Source organism: Diaporthe citri, assembly GCF_014595645.1.
Source record: "Diaporthe citri strain NFHF-8-4 chromosome Unknown scaffold_1, whole genome shotgun sequence".
In the NCBI taxonomy this organism is placed as follows: Eukaryota; Fungi; Ascomycota; class Sordariomycetes; order Diaporthales; family Diaporthaceae; genus Diaporthe; species Diaporthe citri.
In genome coordinates this window covers 541,992-561,321 of record NW_025064846.1, presented here as the reverse complement: position 1 = coordinate 561,321, position 19,330 = coordinate 541,992, and the positions used below count along the sequence as shown (strand labels likewise).

The following is a 19,330-nucleotide window of genomic DNA, read 5'->3' as shown; positions in this document are numbered from 1 at the left end:
CCGGAGTCTCGGGACGGCCCCCAGGAACCTGGCCGGGCCTGGGGAGGGATTAGTGTATCATTATTGTCATCAGTACTTTTGATGAAGCCACGACAGCATTTGCCCTCGCCAGGGCTGGAAGAGAGATCTCGCCACCGGCGTCTGGCCGATCCAACGGAGTTTTGCATCTTGAACACGGCGTTTTTTGCTGGACTTTGGACTTTTGTACATGGAGGGGGAAGGAACCGGGGCGGGTGAACTGTTTTGACTCGGGTCACGCTACCCTGGCGTCAGACTTGCTCGATATATACATGTGTACAACAAGTAAGCCAAAGACTTCAACTCTACTGCTCAAAATTTTGTAGTGAATATTGTGGACTCATCCGTGGAGACCTGTAAATTGGACTGCATTGGGCTTTTGTAAGAATACGTCTCATATCTGGCATGCCCATCTAGGGGTGAAGTGCTAAATGTATGGGCGTAATGATATTTAACACAACTTCCCTGCCTGAGAATCTCTGGTCATATTAGAGTCTTGAGAATGTCCTGCAAACATAGAATCTCATTCGGAAATCAAGGAAATCTCAAGGACATCTTAAATTATCTAGCTGTAGATAGCATTTGCCACATATGACCTTGTCTAGTCAATGCCGAAACCATCTACGCCGGCGCCCTTCGCCGCTTACCTGAATCATAACCTCTCGAGACATTTGAAGCTTCAGGAGAGACAATCCGAGGTTAACGGGTTGCAGCTTATCATCAACGGGAAAATGACCGACGAAATGGCGCTATGATCATATCGACGATGCTGCGTCGATGGTTCAGGGAATGTTATATTACATAATAGAGGGTGCATTCTTTCATTTCCCACTACGACAATCATTGACGTTCCAGCTTAGCAGAGGAAATCCAAGAATACAAATTGTCTCTATATCATAGAGGTATTTTGGCTGTGGGCCGCAATGTGCCAGAAGTACTTAAGCATGTCATGGTCATCAAATATAGGATTATTAGAAAGCAAGAAGATCAAAATCTAACCCTCCTGAAATTACATCGTGGTAGACTTGGCAAGCTTATTCGTAGCATCGCCTCCTCCACTGTCGCCAGACGCGGGCGGTGCGTCAACGACTGAAAGCCGCTTTGACATCTTCTCCTCCCACGCCGCCTTGGGCCCATCTAAAAAGAGCGCGCCAGTCATTCGCACAGCAACGACTCGGACAATCGAAAAGAATACTCACATGTACCAGCCACAACCAGGTCAATAACCACTGGCACGAACTGGGCCAGTCCCAGCACCTGGCCCACGCTCCACTTCACGTTCTTGAACGAGTCTCCGGCGTTCACGCCGTCGCTGAGCGTGAGGGACGTGAGGCGGCCGAGTAATAGCCACATCATCAGTTGTGCCGAGAAGGCCTGCAGTGCTCTCAACTGGAAGACCGACATCAGTCTGGGGCTCCCGTGGCTGTTTATGGCCCTGGCCTGAGTCTTCTGAACCCCACCATACCCCGTCGTAGTCGTTCTTCTATCTGGCGCTGAACCCGATTTTGATAGTTTTGTGTAGGCCCAAAGGATAAGATTTAGTAACAACTGTGTCTGCGCAGCAACGACGAAGCCCAGGTTTTGGTGAACTCGCTTTGGAAGATTCTTGGTGCAGAGATTCCACAGATACTGGATACTTGTAGTCCTTGTACTAGTAGGGAGCCCGGAAAACTTCAACGATCTGTACCAGAAGAAAAAAAGGATACTCGACGTGGTTGTGAACACCACCACAAGAGACCACAGGAGGAGCCGGAGGCCCTTCCTCCGCAGCGTATCACCGCTGGCGCACTGCAGTATCAGCGGGGGAGAGACCGAGAGGAGGGCCACTATGATGGCGTTCCAGAGCGACGGGGAAAAGGCGTTGTCTAGCTGATCCGGGTACCTCAGGGCCGAGCTGAAGCGGTACGTTGCCGCGACGACGAGGGCCACGGCGAAGATGAGGGAGGCGTCGAGAAACCCGCTGATGGTCTCCCGGAACCAGCCCACGATCCTAGCCAGCCGGGAGGTTCTGTTGAACAGTCCTACCGCGGCCGAGCCCAGTATGAGAGGGTATGCGGTCGCCATTGTGGCTATCAGATAATAGGTGAACATCATCTGTGCAAGGTCTCGATTTAGAAGTAGTTTTCTCGCTGAATATGAGAGTCCCAACTCACACCTATGCCCGCCAAGTCAGGGTCCCCCTCGACTTTAAGCTGTGCACAAACCTGATGAATGCAAGTGGGCGCCATGCTCCATGCCGTCCCTGTGATGGCGTTTTCGGGACTGGTTGTGTTCTGCCAGCTCCAGGCCCAGATCAGGAGCGTCGCTGGGGACGGGGGCGAGTCCGGCCAGTCTGCGGGCACGAGCGACCTCGCGAACGGGACGGTCGTGTTGACAGGTATCCGATCAAATCTCTGCTCCAGACCGGCGGCCGCGACGAAGTTCCCGATGGCGTAGCAGTCTGACCAGTTGAGACGATCCAAAGGAGGTGGTACCCACGAGGTACTTGGGCTCCACTCCTGGCCAGGCTCTAGGAACATTGCAATAGTCCTGTCGATAATGGGCGAAGGCTTCTAAGACGAGGCAGTGGTTTTGCTGCAATTTTTCGTTTGTTACTGGGAGTTGAAGAGAGAGATGCCGTCAGGCAGTACTCGGACTCCCTTTATTTAAATCAAGGGATGTGACCTTCTTTTACTCTCCCCAACAAGTCTTACCTCTCCCATCAGCTAACCTTGGCAAGGTATCACAGCAGCATGAGCCATCGCCTCGCCTCCAATTACCTTTGTGCAACTATTCTGGTGGGGGCTAAGTGCCTTGAAGAATGTCTTGAAGAATCCGAGCTCTTATTAGGGGTCCAAGGGCGGCCGCCCCCAGCCAGCGGCCCCCACCAGCTGCAGCCTCGCAGAGAGGATTGCTTTTTTCTAAGATCCTTCCTACTCGACTTTTAGTTCCCGTGTTTCCATAAGGCTGCTTTCCCTTCCGATGGGATTCTCAATTGGAAAGACACACTTGGCGAATATGTGCGGTGCTGTTCACGGACCTTGAGAGGCAATTAATGATTGGTAACTAAGCAGAGTAAATTCACATGGCTAGCAAATGATCAGCAGTCTTAAGTGTCTTTACTCTTTGCTAGGTGGATCTAAATATCTTTCATTTAATCTCTACCATATAATGTTTTATCATGCAGGCTGACATCAGAATGCCTTCATCTAATTTCCTCAACCAAGGCCATATCCTGGCCCAGGAGACAACAAGGAATCCTCCCAACTAAGCCTTGCACTTCCCAAGAAGCCCCTCCCAAGGCTTCAGCGTGACCTTCCCAGACACGGCCCTCCCCTCGGCCCTGCCCTTTCCATACGTCGTGGCCGCCCAGAAGTCGACCTCGACGCCCGCAGGCAGCGACCAGCTCTGCTCGGCGCCCGAGAAGTTGAGCGCCACGACCCACTTCTCCCCCTTGGTGGTGCTGCTCGTCCGCGCGTACGCGTACACGGCCTCGTGGTCCGCCGACAGGTCCTCGAAGCCGCCGTAGACGAAGACGTCCTTGTGCTCCTTGCGGTCCGCCAGCGCCCGCTGCCACCACTGCCAGGGCGAGAGCTCCGAGTCCGACTTGAGGCCCACCTGCGCCGCGGCGTTGACCGTCTTGTAGTCGTCGATGACGCGCATCCAGGGCTTGACGTCTGGTTGGCAGAAGCCTGCGTTGGGGGAGGCGTCCCATTGCATTGGCGTGCGGGCGTGGTCTCTTGCTTTTCTGTTGGGTGTGTTAGTCCGTCGCTTTCAAGAATTGAAAGAGGAACCGTGGCAGGGGTAGATACTCACGCGTCGATGATTTCCCTCCCCTCTGCGATCTTGGCCGGCTGGCCCTTGTAAATAGTGTTGGTTTTCTCCCAGTAGTTAATGGTCTCGATGTCCTTGAACTCGTCGATGGGCCAGTCCTTGGGGCAGTTCCGCATTCCAATCTCCTCCCCCTGGTAGACAAACACCGTGCCGCCGAGCGTCGTCTGCATCAGCGCCAGCAGTCGCGCCGAGTTGTCCCTGTTCTCATCACTGTCACTCGCGTACCTCGAGATGGACCGTGGGTTGTCGTGGTTCTCGATAAAGACCGAGTTCCACCCGTCCTTCTCGATCATGACATTCTGCCACCGGCTAATAATGCCCTTCATCTCCTTCACCGTCCACGGGCGCAGGGTCATCCTGACGTCGTACCTGTCGATGTCGACCACGTCGAAGATGAAGATCATGTTGAGCTCCCCCGAGTTCGCCCCGACCGTCCGCAGGATCTCATCATCATCGCTGATGCCGGGCATTTCACCCACGGTGATGGTGTCGTACTTGCTCAGCACGGTGTCGTGCATCTCCCTGAGGAACTCGTGCAGCCGCGGCCCGTTAACAGTATACTTCCACGCAGGCTGGTACCTGTGGCCAGGCCCAAGCACCTCGTCGGCGTCCGGGTAACCGGGGACCTTGGAGATCATATTAATCACGTCCATGCGGAACCCGCACGCCCCGCGGTCGAGCCAGAAGCGCATCACGTCCCACACGGCCTCCCGGACCTCGGGGTTCTCCCAGTTGAGGTCCGGCTGCTCGGGCGTGAACAGGCTGAGGTAGAACTCGCCCGTCTTCTCGTCCCACGTCCACGCCGAGTTTGCCTCGCCCAGGATCTGCGCCCAGTTGTTGGGCGGGATGGGCCTCCCCTCGCTGTCGTGGCCCTTGGGCGGCTGCCAGTGGTACCACGCCCGCTTGGGGCTGTCCCTGCTGCTGCGGCTCTCGAGGAACCACTCGTTCTCGTCCGAGGTGTGGTTGGCCACCAGGTCCATCATGAGCCGCATGCCGCGCTTCTTCAGCTCGGCGATGAGCTCGTCCACGTCCTCCAGCGAGCCGTACCGCGGGTCGATCTCCTTGTACGAGGCAATGTCGTAGCCCATGTCCGCCTGTGGCGACTTGTAGATCGGGCTGGTCCAGAGCACGTCGACGCCCAGCGACTTGAGGTAGTCCAGCCGCGAGGTGATGCCCTTGACAGTGCCCCATCCCGGCAGCTTGGCCCCCGGCGAGGACTGGAAGGACGATGGGTACACCTGGTAGACGACCGACTCCTTCCACCACTTCGGGGTAGAGTACGAGTTTGACTGGGCTGAAGCCATGGTGATGGACTGCTGAGCTGGGCGGGAGCGAAGTGCGTGACGCTGTGAATCTTGGGGGAGATCTTGTACGAAGAGGGAAAGGGGACGTTCAGCTCCAGAACTGTAGTCAGTAAGTAGTGGCAACGGTTTATCTACATCGTGAGATGTGCCGGGGCAGAAACATCGTCGCTTCCTGAGTCGTCCGTCGTCGGCCCGGCAGCCTCCCCGATACTTTCGCCGAAAAATAGCCCGCAGTAGTGTCGGGAGTGGTCGCTTCTCGGCACGGGCTAGTTGTCGATCCCCCATGACTCGGTCCACCTAATGCGGAGTAGTATGGGGAAGGTTTAGTAAATATTACGGCTGACATCATCCCCATCCGGAGGGCTGTCGCCCAAGAAATACTCGATGCCATTCAGGGCCGAACTGCGTGGACTGTAGCGGTCGTGAGTCAGCACATAATAAAGAGCACCTCACAGCCTCATGGTTCTGGGAGCAATGTCTTCTGTAGATCCAAAAAGGGAGCGGTAGAGCCATTTTTCATTTTTTGATGTTTCCTCATCAAAGTCGCATAGGGGAATCAATGACGCAGGGCAGGCTCTGGTTTCCATGCCAAACCCAACGAAGCAGCTTCAACGCCTTGCCCCCCGAAATCCGTTCCAGCCAGCCCCTATATATGATACAAATGCAAACATCGCTCGCAATACCTACGTCCTTTTAATGTGTGGACTCATTTGTCTTGCTGGCAAACAGTGTGAGCACAGAACGCCTGGCAGGAATGGCAGGCTCATCATCTCAGATATCCTCGACACCAGGTTCGGGATTCTAGTCTCAGATCCTATGCCAGCTGCAGTATCTCATCTTATCCGAGTCTATGCAGACGCGAGCAAAACTCGTGGGTCCAAAAAACCAAGGGTTCCAAAATTCGCATGCCGCGTCAAGCCTCGAGTAAGAGATAAAGACGCCACCAGATCCCCATTGACCTCTGCCCGTTGTGGTCGTCCGTTGTAACGGTGAACATTTAGTCCCGGCCATATTCAAAACCAGGGAAGGCCACGTGGTATCGCAGTTCATGACGAATCATCTTGTCCTGGCGAGCCCTGTCCAACGGAACTCTGGACGGTAGGGGGTAGCCTGATGTCAATCTTTTTGACTCCGGCAGAACCAGTACTTGGTGATCCCCCAAAAGGCTTCTTCTTGCGCAGCGTCGCCGCAGCACCACTAGCATTTTGCACCGCAGACGTACTGTTGCGTCGCTTGTTCTGCTGCATCATCTTGCCCAACTCATCGTCGTCCTCTTCCTCTCGTCGACGCTTCTCACTAAGTCGCTCGGGCGGGGTTGAACTCAAGGATGGGGTTGCGGTGTCCGCACTATTCGGAGTCAGAGGCTCTCCTTCGGGCTTCTCGCCTTTTACTTCCTTGCTGATCTCTGAATCGGATTGGGCCATGACCACGTCGCCACCATTCTCGTCCGACTCCTCATCTGAGTGGTAGTCGACGAGGGCGCTGAGCGGACCGGGGCTGGGGCCCAAAGAACCTCTGGGAGCCAGCTTTGACTGGTTCTCGTCTTCGTCGTCTGAAGTGTTCCAGTACTCCTCCTCCATCGGGTCCACACTGATCTGCTCCATCATGCGTCCATTCACATGAGTTGGCCGCCGGCCCATCTCGTCCTCGGACTCCATGAAGTACGTGTCCATGTTCCCAGCAAAACCTCTGCTCTGCTCGTAATTGACAACAAGATCTCTGAAGGTATCAAGATAGCCGAGAGCGGTCATCTTTTCTCTGTAATTCTCGACTAGATGCTTGACCAGATCTTTGATATTCTCCTTGCGGATGTACTCAAAGATATCGAGGCACGCAGAACTGAGAAGATTGTCACGTGGGAGAGTGAGCAGAAGGACATCCAGAATCGGCCCGAGGACCTGTTTCTCAGCGACAAGTCTCACGTAGAACTCATCGGAGACGTGATTGACAAGGTGACGGAAGAATCGGATTGCCACTAGTTTCATATTAGTATGGCACAGTGGATGCATCCTTAAATGGGTCACTTACCGAGCTGCAGATGCTTTTCCTTACAAGACAGCAACTGGGCAAATCGCGATGCAATGTTGTGGTCTCTGATAAACTTCTTGCAGAGGTTGTGGTGTTGCCGCGCAAAGAAGCATAGGATATCGTTGAGGTAGCTGAAGATGCCGTCGTTGTGCACAGAGAACTTTAGTTCCGTGCGTCCCTCCAGATCGAGCAGAGGCTTGAACAGTCGCGCGGCTGATCTTCCGTAGAAATCCTCGAGAATGGTCTGCTGCTGGCCCTCCAGGCTATTGATCTGATTCATCGGTCGTGGCCGTGACTGCAATTCTCCATTCACCAGCTTAATTCCGCCATCCTGCCCCTGGTTAGTGGGTATAGTATCGAGAAGAACTTTGAGCGCGTCTGAGATCTGAGACTTCACACCCAGATCCACCTCGACCAAGAGCAGGTCAATTAGAGTGTCCGTCAGTGGTAACTGCTTTGCCAGGATCTGCCGGAGGAGTGTGTGGCGGATCATATGGGGGTCATGGTCGATCATAGAAACCAAGATGTCCGTGGCTCCTACCCGGACGGAAACATCAAAGTTGCGGAGGCCAAAGTTGATGACAGCAAGCAGGCCGTGGTTCAGCAAGCTGCTGTAAAAGCCCTGCCGGCTTTGGATCTGCAGGTTCTTGGCGATGGCACAGCACTGCTGTATGAACAAGACCGCCTGCTTTTTCCTGAGCTGCTCTGTCTTCTCTTCTGGGTTGAAGATGGAGAAGAGGTCGCGCAGGAAGGCCCCGTTGGACTGAAGATGCTGAACTATTTCCACCTGGTTGAAGAAGATCATCGAGTTCAGCACCGAAAAGGTGGGATCGTCCAGGATCCGGGCCAGCACAACATCTTTCATGTATTGCAGGCGGTACGTCTGGTGGATCCTGCGCCTGACCTGATCATCCTCGATCCGAACCACCTCCTTGTACCTTGACTGATCTTTCAACCATTGCCGGTGGTTCGCCTTGTGTTGCGGGAAATCGGGATCGTACTCCAGAGCCCCAACGACGCCCAGGATGCATTCGTCAGAGACCGCATGTTCAATAATCGTCGTGTCATTAAGCAGGAGGATTGTCTTCATGATGTTGCAAAGCCGATGCAAGTCCTGGAGGCTCTCGAGGTCCTCGGCCATCTCGACCAAGGGAATCAGTTTGCCGATGTAGTCCTCGTGCATGATCAGCTTGGCAAGAGTGTCACGGCCATTTGCGGAGCTGCTGATCACTCGTATTGTGGTTTCGAGGTCTGGGAGACTGCCCAGTTCGGCAGGAGGGAGTTGGATAGAGGGGGGAACGTCTATGGCCAGGTCGTCCGATAGGCTGTCATCCACTGGGGGGTTATTAGCTTGTTGATGCACGCATGCGATGGGCAGAAAAAGCTGCATACCTGGACCTGCGATGTCTCCCTGTAGTGTTCGTTGGACATCATTGACGAATTTCCTTGAACGGATTGTCAGCCCCTTGTCCATCGTCTGCTCCTGGTACCATAAAGGCTCCGTAATCACACATACCATATCTGGGCACAGCCATCAGCTTCTTGGAAACTCAAGGCCATATCGATCATGGTGCTCGGCTCTGTCCAGACGATGAGGGTTTCTATGTGTGGCGTCAGCAGATGTACACACAACATGTGACATCACCTTGAGGTTATAGCATGCCTTGTTGCTTTTGGAAGCCATCTTCCTTACAGATCCTGGTTTCTAGCAATGTCCGTAATGGTTCGTCTTCGGAGTCGACAATTACGCGGGGCTCTTTGGCCCTTCCCTCTTCAGTCTGTAAGTGCGCGCGACCAGGTTAGTCCGGGTGACAGAAGCAGATGAGTGATGGGATGGCGGGGAGGTTGATGAGTTGATGCGGACATGGCGATAAATCAGTGTTGCGCAGACAGGATAAGACACCACACAGACACAGACATCGCAACACATGTGACACAATCAATCAATCAAGGAATCAAGGAAAAGGTAGAGTTCCATGCGGAAGACATACTTCGGTCCATGCTGCGGTGCAGAAGCCGGTACCGCGGTCGAACCAGTCGTTGTCACGGAGCTCGTAGACTTTGACGCGCCTCCTGTCGGTCGTTTGATGAGGCACGGACTGTGCCATCATCAACGGCTCTTGGTCCCCGGGGTCCGTGGCAATGCGCCTGTAGTTTGCGAGGAGGTCGGGGGCGATGTTGAGGTGCTGCTGGAGCGATAATTCGGTCTCGGAGGAGCTGAGGAGGGTAAGCGCCGCCACTTTGGAGGGTGGTGGTCGCGCGACAACGGATGCGCGCGGGGTGGAAACGGGGGAGGCAAGGAGCCAGGCCAGGCGACCCAGCGACCAGGCGACGCGATGCGATGCGAGAAGCGACGATTGACACAGCAGAGGTCAGCGCGCCTGTCTCTGTGTTGATTCTTCTTTTGGCTGGGGTATTATGTGGTGCGTCACTGGGTGGCTAGATCGGGGTTGGGCGATAGTTGGGGGCGGGCGGTGTTGGGTCGGTGGGTGTGGTGGATTGGGGTGGCGGGCTATGACACCAGTTGTCGTGCTCGTGCTCAGGAAGCCATCGGTCAGGCAGATTTCGGGCAGAGGCGGAGAGCGAAACGAGGGTGGTCGAGAATGTCCCGCAGAGCTCTCTCAACGGTAGGAGATCACGGTGTGTCGGCGGCAGGTCGAAGTGCAATAAACGTGCAATCGGCAGCCTGTGGACCCTGCGATGGGATGGGATTCAGTCTGGACCGGCTTGGGGTTGGGATGGTGATGCTGTGGATTGAAAAGCTCGACCTTGGCCACCCGACGGGCAGATCTTGGGTAGGCAGGCAGGCGGGTAGGCGGGCGGGCAAGGTGACAGGGTGACAGGGTAGGGTGCAGCGCGTTGGCCTGCGTGGGTGAGGACAAGTCGGGACAAGTCGAGTCTAGCCTCTCCTGTTTTAGAGGTGTGCCCGGCTGATGGTGGATGGCAAATCCCTCCCAAGTCCCCCAAACTCCTCACGCAACGCAACCTGAACTCCACCTTGCCTGCCTGCCTGCACCTACCCTCCCCGTGTGTGAGCTCCCGCCCAACCTAAATTTGGCTGGGGTCCCCATCGCCTTGCTGGATCAGGACCCACTTCCTTTTCCTCCCTTCCTCTTTTTGTCTTGCAGGTCGGGATTTTCCGTGCATGTGGTGGCCATGCCATTTTCATCCCAACTTTGTCGCCTTTGTTGGAATCTAGCTATCTGATTGATGCCACTCGGTGGCCCTGAAGTACCCGGGTCTTGCTGAACCTTTTTTGGATTCTGACATTGCGGTACCGAGAGGCCTGGGACAATCCAATATGATTCAACATGTTTCAAACTTCCTCAGCGACCACCCAGTATCGAAAATGAATACGGAAAACCCGCGACTGGACGTATCTGCCGACTTGCCCTCCCAGGCTGGATATATGAGAAGGAGGCCATACTATCAAGCATACATCCAAATCAAGGCTCGGCTCGGAGTACTGCACAAAGGGCCAGTCACATTCGCCTGTCAATGTCTTGTTCTGCAGATCAAACCAAGCCAGCCGTTTCCGTTGATTAAAGTTGTCCACCAATGCAAGTTACGGGGCATGCGCCTGCCAGGCTTGTCAGTTTAGCTTCTAGAACAGACGAGCCGATCAATTGGGGTCCAACTTTGGGTTCAAGGGACCTCCCCAGTCCTCCGCGTCTTTTACTTGCCTCGGCCCGCGTACAGGCGTGGCGGATCGGCAGCCCCAGGGCTCGGAAGCCCCATCCGCAATGGAACAGGCCCACACCACACCCGCATTCCCCGTCTGCCGGCGTGGCTTTCGATATCAACGACCGATATTCTGGGAAAGGTTTCAGATGCCTGCATAATTAGCCCGTGCTTCTCAAACCTTTCCAGCTGGACCCCACAGGGATGGATGTCGTCAGCTTCGGAAATGGAATTGACAACGGCTAGCATCACACCCGTATCCATCACTATCCTCCGATGACCAAACGAGTCAGGCTTGAAGAACACTAGCAGACCACGCAAGCTCTTCTCAAGCTACTCCCCAATCTTCTCCTGACGGAACGGAGACGGCTATTGCATTTTGATAGTTGACGTTGAGTTCGGAAAGCATCCACATGGGCCAATGCCGGACCCTGCCGCTACCAAATAGAGGTTGGGGGCGAGTCCTCCCTGATCAGACGGCGCCCAGCAGCAGGACCCGTCATGCGCGATAGAGCCTGACAAGTACACCACGGCCAACGCGTACAATGCCGTCACATGGAACGTGGCGTTCAATGGCTCAACAAAGTACGTGTCTCACGGCATGGCTGGGTTGACAGCTGGTGTTACTACAAACTCCTTAGAGGCCATTCCACGCCACAGGGTAAAGTAATACTTGAGTCCTCGACTGCCGATTAAGCAACATGCTACCCATTTTGCTGACTGCAAAGCCGGAGCTTCAGCGGTCCTGGTTGTAATGAGTCTTCTCTTACCCCCAACGCCGAAGAGCAATTACATATGTACAAACACAGGATTGTCCGAGAACTACCTGGTCCAGGTACAATCCCTGGGTTGTGGCTAAAAATTCTCCCTGGCGGATCAGGTACGTGTAGAGCAGTAGTCCAAGAGGGTCCAAGCAGGAGTCGTCTTGAGTTGACCCAAGTAATAACATGGTGGCTTTATGACGGCACTTCAACCCCTGTCAACCAGCGCATAGTCTACATAAGCTAAGGATCCCGGATAAAGGGCCCGAGAACCGATGTCGTGCAGATGACACTTAGGTGCAGTAGCTCAAGACCTGCCGGCAGAGAGATGCCTAGTAAGCTTAGTACATGTGTGCATCCTGGTTATTGCCCACCCAACCCCATCGATTTATACATGCGGTAGACTTCATCTATAAAGATCTGCTCTACTTGCCCCTGCTGAACTTCGCTGGGTAAGATTAATACCCAAAGTAGACAGAGGTATACTGGAACTATATACAGCAGGCCCTGCTGTGTGTTTCCTGCAGATTCCTTGTCAGCATCAGGATCATGCACCCAAAAGCTTGGTTATTTGAACCAGAATTCATTGTGAAGGATCCAAAGGCCTGCATATTTACGGATCCGCAGTGGGAACCTCGCGCCATATATCAATGTTTACGTCAAAATCAAATTTCTCGGTTTGATTTCAGTGCGTTTGCCTTTGCTTAGAGCAGAGAAGAAGGACACCCGGAAAGAGGCGAGATGGATTACTGATGCGATTTTGGCTCCTCCCAATACGAGTAAGCAGATTCAGGGAGAGCCATGGGACTCTGCATAGCCCTTCCAGTTTTGCATGTATGTAGTTCTGGCTTGGAGTTCGCGTTTCGAGTGCGTGAGCGCACGGTATGGGCAGCTAGAATTGTGGGAAGCCGGATCGACGGGCACTATTCCTGTTCCTCTCACATTTTGCTCCTCCGGGTTTGAGCCTCAGGCCCATAAGTGTTTAGCCCGGGTACTAGGCCACTGTCTTTTACAGGCCGTCTTGAACCTGTTCGGAGCTCATGCATTAGAGCTTCGTGGTCGTGGCCGCACGGATGCTTGGGATATAGGCCAGCGGGCCTCAACACCACTAATCACTATGCACAATCAGTCGCTCAGCATAGGCAAAAGAAATACTACGGACGGTTTGCTCCTGCTGCATTTATTTTTAAATACTTTGGGAGGTGACTAGCCAGGCTAGCATGCATCTCTAACGAGCCTTACGACCTTCTTAGGCTATGCTAGATATAACTTAGAACATCATAGGACCGTACCCAAGGCAGTGCATCCCGTTGGGCCACTCCCCAGTACTTCGTTACCAAGCTCATCCCACCTCCAGTCCACATCCTCCCAGCCTAGGGAAAACAACGAAGCCTGAAAAGTTTCACCCGTGGAACTTCGTCCAGGTCCTCGAATCCTGCACAAATTCAGGCCTGCGGGTACCCGGACATCCCCTTGAAACCCCAGTACTACCCCCATTATAGTGGCTTCAAGCACTTCATAAGATTTAATTTTGACTTCCCTCCATCAAGTCGTTACTTACCCGCCAGAATGGGCCTCTTCACCAAGAACGAGGAGGCCAAGGCCCGCAGGACACAAGAGCGAGAGGAACAACAGAAGAAGGCGAAAGCAGTGCCGCCACCTTACGTTCATACCCCGACTCACGCCTTGAACGACTCACTCTTAAGTGTCCCACATGCCTATAGGGGCACAGACAAGCAGAGGCTGAAGCAGGCTCACCAGCAGCGTCTGGAGAAGGAAGCCTCTGCCCTCGCCGCCGGTTCCGACACCAACGTCACCAACATACCGGCCAAGTACTGGCAGGGCCAACCTCTGCCCGCCCAGTTCAAGGCTCCTACCCCGGCCAAATTGCGCAAGTTGGCCTTGTCCAGTCCTTCTCTCAAAGGAAAGAAGGTTGAGCTACCCGTAGCCTCGGCGGCTAAGCAGCAGTCGCAAACACCAACAGACGAAGGTAAGTCGAGTCTGTGTACACTTCATATGTAGCACTCATTGTTCACACTGAGATAGGATATGCATCTGGCCCCAGCCGAAACAGCACGGGAAAGCCTCCTCGTGAGCTGGCCAGCTCGGCCAAGGGCCCATCTCACGAGCCCGAGACGAAGCAATCTCAGCAAGATCAAGCTGCGGAAGCAGGTAGCGAAGCCGAGTTGAAGCGTCTCAGGAGGAGGGTAAGAGAGCTTGAGGGAAAGCAGAGAGGTACGCAGAACGAACGAAACCTTCTGGGCCATCCCTCCGTCCAGACCAAACCACCAGCACAGAATGACTCCAGTTCAAAGACACTCGGCGGCGCAGCACCAGCCTCGGTGCCCAACTTCAGCATGAAACCTGTCTTCGAGAGCAGAAACAGTTCATCCGACGCCTTGAAGTCGCTGTGCTCCGGAGTATCCGAAACGGTCGACGAACTCACCCCGCCAACGTCGACCTCGATCAAAAACGGATCCCAAGGGGTTGGTGGGGTGGACCGCTACGACTGGGCCAACCACTGGGCACGCGTCGCCGCCCGCACGGCGGAGGAGAGAGACGAGCTGCCCCCGGCTGTTGACCCCCAAGAGCGTCAAGCCCCAATGGCAAAGGACGAGCCATGTTATGCGTCACTGGATGAGTTCAGCCACCTGGTGGACCCCGCCTCGACGGCCAAGTACTCGAGCAACTCCCGCAGACGCCGAAGTACCAAGGCGCCCAAGCGCCCCGGATCCATGAGCGCTGTGTCCAACGCGACCGTCGCGGGGTCGAGCCCGCCGAACAACAGGAGGGAACCTTTGGAGATGCCATCGTACAGCCTCATGGCTGACTGGGACTTTGGCTTTTCCGCGGCCACCACGCCAACCACGCTGAGGCCTGCCAACAATTCGTCCGGGAATTGGATCTAGATCGAAGCCGGGAGGAAGCGACCACGATGGCAGCGAGAGCCCGGACGGGACTCCGATCTGACTTGCCAGGGCCGGCCCTCTGCATTGTCATACTGTACACACGAGATGGTACATATGAGCGCGTCTACAGAGCATGGCCGGTCCGGACCGTGTGTCAATGACAGGCGTGACGCCGATGATCTGAAGGACAGCCTCGTCGGCAACAGTTTTTATGTGGGTCAAAGTCTGTACTTCCCTGCCTGAGAGAAACATTAGAATCTGATAACGCTGGGGGCTGCTTGGGCGCTGCGTCATCTGGGTGGCGGATTCGATGTCTTCATAATAGAACGATAGGGAGGAATGGCAACGATCTAATATCCTCATGTCCGCAGAGTAGGCAGTAATAGTATCAGATAGCGAGTCCACCTGAGTAATGTTTGAGTCTCAAGGTGACACAGAACAGACATAACTGTTAGCAGAGACCAGAGGGAGAAGAGTTGACGGTAGTCAAATGGCTGGAGTCTAACTATGAGGTGCTTGGCTGATCATCTTGTACCTGCCCAGACAAGGGTCTGCCGGTTCACTGCCGCAGGTGAGACCTCTCCTTCCTCCACCCGTGTGGAGTTTAATGGGCATCTCGGGTACCCCCACAGCGGATCGACAGGGACCACAGGGCGTGCAGCAAGAGAGCCCAGGGGACCTAGGCAAGCTCCCCCGCCGTCGCACACGCCCCCCCCCCTTATGCCGTCGCCGCCTCGCAGGTGCCTCGTGGCCTCAACCCGGTTCCGGCACATCAAACCGCAGACTTGCAGCCGGACGGGGGAGTCTGTTTCTCGAACAACCTCCACCACGCTCGCCGTCCGTCGCATACCTTGTCTCACCTCTCACCAGGCAAACCGCAGGCTTGTGTACCCCTCGTTCAATGGCCGTAGGACACCAGATGCACCCCTATTCCAGCCGCAATTGATTGCGGCCCTGCCTTTCCTTCCAGCAAATTGTTCTGCGTGTGTTCGTCGGTGGCTCCTCTCTGTCACATGTCAAAAGTATGGCGGACTTGTCTCTCCCTGCGCGCCTGCTCACCGGGGCAGAGCAGCTTGTCTGGTCTACCTACATGGTCGCGAGGGAGTTCCCGTTTACGATCCTCCCTCTCATCCTGATCGCCTTCGCCAGCCTGGCCCTGTTGGCTGTAAGTTTGGTCCCTATGTCTGCCCAAGCTGCTTGACGCTCCCGGCACTGCCCTCGCACCTGCCAGTGGCCCATTGGGTACAGGTCTCACCCAAGAACTGCCCAAATCAGACTGCACGCCATATCTACCTCGATGGCTGGGAAATAACGGCTGGAAGTCAACGTCCACGATCTGATGGTGTGCTAATGATACCTCTGCAAGTTCTTCATCGGCCTCCACATCATCGCACCCAAGCCACGCGCCCCATTCCCTTCCGAAAAGACATACATCACCACCACTCCCGATGGCGTCACGTCCCGGCCCCTACCGTGCTGGTTCGACCGATGGGATGCCGAGCGCAAGCTGAGCGAGGCCGCCGCAGCCAGCAAGAATGCCTTCGACGTCCCAGACACCGGATCGGTCGAGCCCGCAGACGTCGAGGTGTCGGTCGTGATCCCGGCCTACAACGAGGAGAAGCGCATCCTCCCGGCCCTCGAGGAGGCGGTCGTGTACCTCGACGCCAGGTTCGGCCGCCCCACCGGCGACGACGGGAAGAAGCGCATCGCCAGCCCCCTTACCACCCCTCACCACCGGCAGGTGTTCAGGCGGACCAGGGCGGACGCCGCCCGGGACGGGGAGCCCGCCGCCGGCTACGAGATCATCATCGTCAACGACGGCAGCCGCGACAAGACAGTCGACGTCGCCCTCGACTTCAGCCGCCGGCACGGGCTCCACGACATCCTGCGTGTGGTCAACCTCGAGAAGAACCGCGGCAAGGGCGGGGCGGTGACGCACGGGTTCCGGCACGTGCGCGGCCAGTACGTCGTTTTCGCAGACGCGGACGGCGCGTCCAAGTTCAGCGACCTGGGCCGGCTGGTGGAGGGGTGCGAGGACGTCGTGGACGCGAGCAACCGCGGGGTGGCCATCGGGTCGCGGGGCCACCTCGTGGGCAGCGAGCAGGTGGTGCAGCGGTCGGCGCTGCGCAACTTCCTCATGAAGTCGTTCCACTTCGTGCTCATGATCCTCACGCCGCCGGCGACCTCGCGCATCCGCGACACCCAGTGCGGCTTCAAGCTCTTCTCGCGCGCCGCCTTGCCCCACATCGTCCCCTACATGCACATGGAGGGCTGGATCTTCGACATCGAGATGCTCATGCTCGCAGAGTCCGCGCCGCCCACCCCCGTCGTCGCCAGCGACGGCTCCGTCATCGGCCTGGCCCCGGGCATCCGCGTCGCCGAGGTCCCCATCGACTGGCACGAGGTCGAGGGCACCAAGATGAACATTATCAAGGACAGCATCGGCATGGCCCTGGGCATGGTCATCCTGCGCGGTAGTTGGATGTTTGGCGTCTACCGGCGGCGCATCACATGAGCTTTTTTATTGCTTTCTTCTGTTTTCTAATTTCTATTTGATTTTATCTTTGCCTGAAAATACTGCGATCAGGCCTTCACGCTCTGTGTATGGGCACTTGCAATCACCAGCATTTTGGAAACGGCGTTGGGCGGAACCCCAAAACTCGTGGACTTGGGTCGATACCTGAGTCGATACTGTACAATGAGAATTCGTCAGGAGGGCAAGAAAGATCATAGAGGCCGGCCCACAGGGACCGCATACTAGATGTCAATGGCATGCACGCTTAATTTACAAATTGCTCTCGGTTTGACCAGAACTTCACGCAATCGGACTCGGAGTAGAATCAGGACAGTGCTTGTTCGCCAAACAGCCTCAGGATCTCTCAAATGGCAGAAGGCCCAACAGACAGATGATACAGATTGAGTGGTGTGCGTTCTCACGGTCATTAAAATTAATTAGATTTGATATCTGTATGTCTCTTTCGCTCGGAGGGGAGATGTGCCCTCGAAGCAAGGACCTAAATACGTACATCGAAACCGCCTTCCTCCGTTTCGTGAAGGGCGTTGAACGCGTCAATCCGAAGCGCAAATTCGCTCTGCATGCTTTTTTTCTCATCTTAAATCGTCTTCTAGATGTCTGAACCATTCCAGGAAGGCTCGTCTGTCTGTCCTCATCTAGTATGCCCGCTCCCGAAGCTCAAGTCGCAAGGACATCGTTCGCATCCTCATCTCCTTCCCGCAATGCAAGACTGCTCTCAAGAGCATTCCCACCCGACTGTCCGTCAGTCCGCATCTAGAGCGCCTCCCGATACATAATCGGAAGGAACACCACGCACGCCTTCCAGAGAATCAAGACGGCGTCGAGCATGGCAATAGGGAACTTGAGGAATCCGAGCGGTCCCCCGCCCATGACATCGCGGGCGTTGAGCCAGATGGCGAGGAAGGCGACGGTGAAGAAGTGGCTGATGAGGACCCAGGGGCGGTGGATGAGCCCGCCGAGCAGGCCCGTGGGCTCCTCGGTGACGCCGCGCTGGAAGTAGGCGAAGCAGCCCATGCGCAGGGCGCGTAGCTGTGGGCTGTCGGCGGCGAAGAGGCTGTACAGCGCCATGGCCAGCACGTTGATGATGGACGACAGGTTCTTGCGCCGCCAGTGGAACTGCTTCATGGCGCCGCTAACCGCCTCTCCGTTGCCCAGGTCGTGCACGCCCGACAGCAGATCCGACAGCACCACCACGTCGTTGAACGCCACCGTCATGCCGCCGCCCGTCAGCGGGTGCCGCATGTTCATGGCGTCGCCCAGCACCAGCACGCCCGGGTTGGTGGACTGCTGCGACGGCGGCAGCCAGCTGTTGGGCATGCTCTTGGGGATCTTGCCGTCCGCCAGCGCGGCCTCAAAGCACGGGTGCAGCTCCTTGGGGAGGGTGGGGAGCACGACGTTCTTGATGTAGCCTCGCACGCCGCCCTTCTCGACCGAGGCGGCCGGCAGGTCGACGGGGACGTCAATCAGCGCGCGCGTCTCGTGGCTGCCGATGGCGTAGAGGAGCACGGGGAAGGCCTTCCCGATGACGACGTGGCCGTAGCCAGAGGGCGAGACGGGGCAGTCGATCAGCTCGAGGGCGTAGAACTTGGACTTGATCTGGGGTGTCTTGCCGACGTACTGCTTGCGGAACTTGGAGGCGTAGCCGTCGGCGATGATGGTCAGCTTGCCAAAGTAGCAGTCGGGCTTCTTCTCGCCCGTCGCGGGGTCGGTCGTCCTGCTCTCCACCCCAAGAACCTCCGGGCCGTGCTCGCCGACAATGGTGCTCGTGACGTCCGTCTCGAAGACGGAAATATTGGGGTGGCCGAGGCAGCTCTTCCGCAGCTGCATTATAAACCGTCCATGGTGGAAGCCCCTCCCCTCCGGCTTCTTGTATTCCTCACCGGCCTTTTTCTTCTCCGCCAACACTACCTCTCCCTGTTCATTTGTCGCAGGGTACGGGAATACGACCTCGTCACCGTGGAAGAGAATGTGGTAACCGTAGCATGGAACCGCGTCGATGCCCTCGAGGCAGTGTCCGAGCCCCAGCTTGCGCAGCGCCGCGCACCCGCCGGGCTGCAGTAGCTCGCCGACTATCCTGTCCGGCTCGTGCATCCATCGCTCGAGGAGGATGACGCTGCGGCCCTGGTTGGCAAGGGCGTAAGCGACGGCGCAGCCGAAGACACCGGCGCCGACGACAACGACATCGGCCTCGTGGAAGCGCTGGCGGCGCTCCCTTTGGAGAGAGGCTGCTTCGACTTCAAGTGTTGTAGCCATGTGTGCGGATTTGTGAATGGATTCGAC

General features: G+C 56.1%; 6 protein-coding genes across 6 annotated transcripts; 2 read left to right on the top strand and 4 right to left on the bottom strand.

Moving 5' to 3' along the window:
• Positions 1-1,027: 1,027 nt before the first annotated feature.
• Positions 1,028-2,537, bottom strand: INS49_000153 (uncharacterized protein; the record flags this gene model as incomplete). Its single annotated transcript, XM_043160991.1, has 3 exons — positions 1,028-1,155; positions 1,218-2,112; positions 2,223-2,537. 3 exons carry the CDS (start codon positions 2,535-2,537, stop codon positions 1,028-1,030), a joined length of 1,338 nt encoding a protein of 445 aa, XP_043029497.1.
• Positions 2,538-3,264: 727 nt separating this feature from the next.
• Positions 3,265-5,135, bottom strand: INS49_000152 (uncharacterized protein; the record flags this gene model as incomplete). Its single annotated transcript, XM_043160990.1, has 2 exons — positions 3,265-3,745; positions 3,814-5,135. The coding sequence occupies 2 exons, from the start codon at positions 5,133-5,135 to the stop codon at positions 3,265-3,267; spliced, it is 1,803 nt and encodes a 600-aa protein (XP_043029496.1).
• Positions 5,136-6,181: 1,046 nt separating this feature from the next.
• On the bottom strand, positions 6,182-9,271 carry INS49_000151 (uncharacterized protein; the record flags this gene model as incomplete). The annotated part of the gene is made up of 5 exons (XM_043160989.1): positions 6,182-7,110; positions 7,164-8,498; positions 8,556-8,684; positions 8,857-8,941; positions 9,155-9,271. The coding sequence occupies 5 exons, from the start codon at positions 9,269-9,271 to the stop codon at positions 6,182-6,184; spliced, it is 2,595 nt and encodes an 864-aa protein (XP_043029495.1).
• Positions 9,272-13,174: 3,903 nt separating this feature from the next.
• On the top strand, positions 13,175-14,514 carry INS49_000150 (uncharacterized protein; the record flags this gene model as incomplete). The annotated part of the gene is made up of 2 exons (XM_043160988.1): positions 13,175-13,595; positions 13,652-14,514. The coding sequence occupies 2 exons, from the start codon at positions 13,175-13,177 to the stop codon at positions 14,512-14,514; spliced, it is 1,284 nt and encodes a 427-aa protein (XP_043029494.1).
• Positions 14,515-15,538: 1,024 nt separating this feature from the next.
• Positions 15,539-17,029, top strand: INS49_000149 (uncharacterized protein; the record flags this gene model as incomplete). Its single annotated transcript, XM_043160987.1, has 2 exons — positions 15,539-15,679; positions 15,881-17,029. The coding sequence occupies 2 exons, from the start codon at positions 15,539-15,541 to the stop codon at positions 17,027-17,029; spliced, it is 1,290 nt and encodes a 429-aa protein (XP_043029493.1).
• A 774-nt stretch (positions 17,030-17,803) lies between these two features.
• INS49_000148 (uncharacterized protein) lies at positions 17,804-19,303 on the bottom strand (the record flags this gene model as incomplete). The annotated part of the gene is made up of 1 exon (XM_043160986.1): positions 17,804-19,303. The coding sequence occupies one exon, from the start codon at positions 19,301-19,303 to the stop codon at positions 17,804-17,806; it is 1,500 nt and encodes a 499-aa protein (XP_043029492.1).
• Positions 19,304-19,330: the final 27 nt, after the last annotated feature.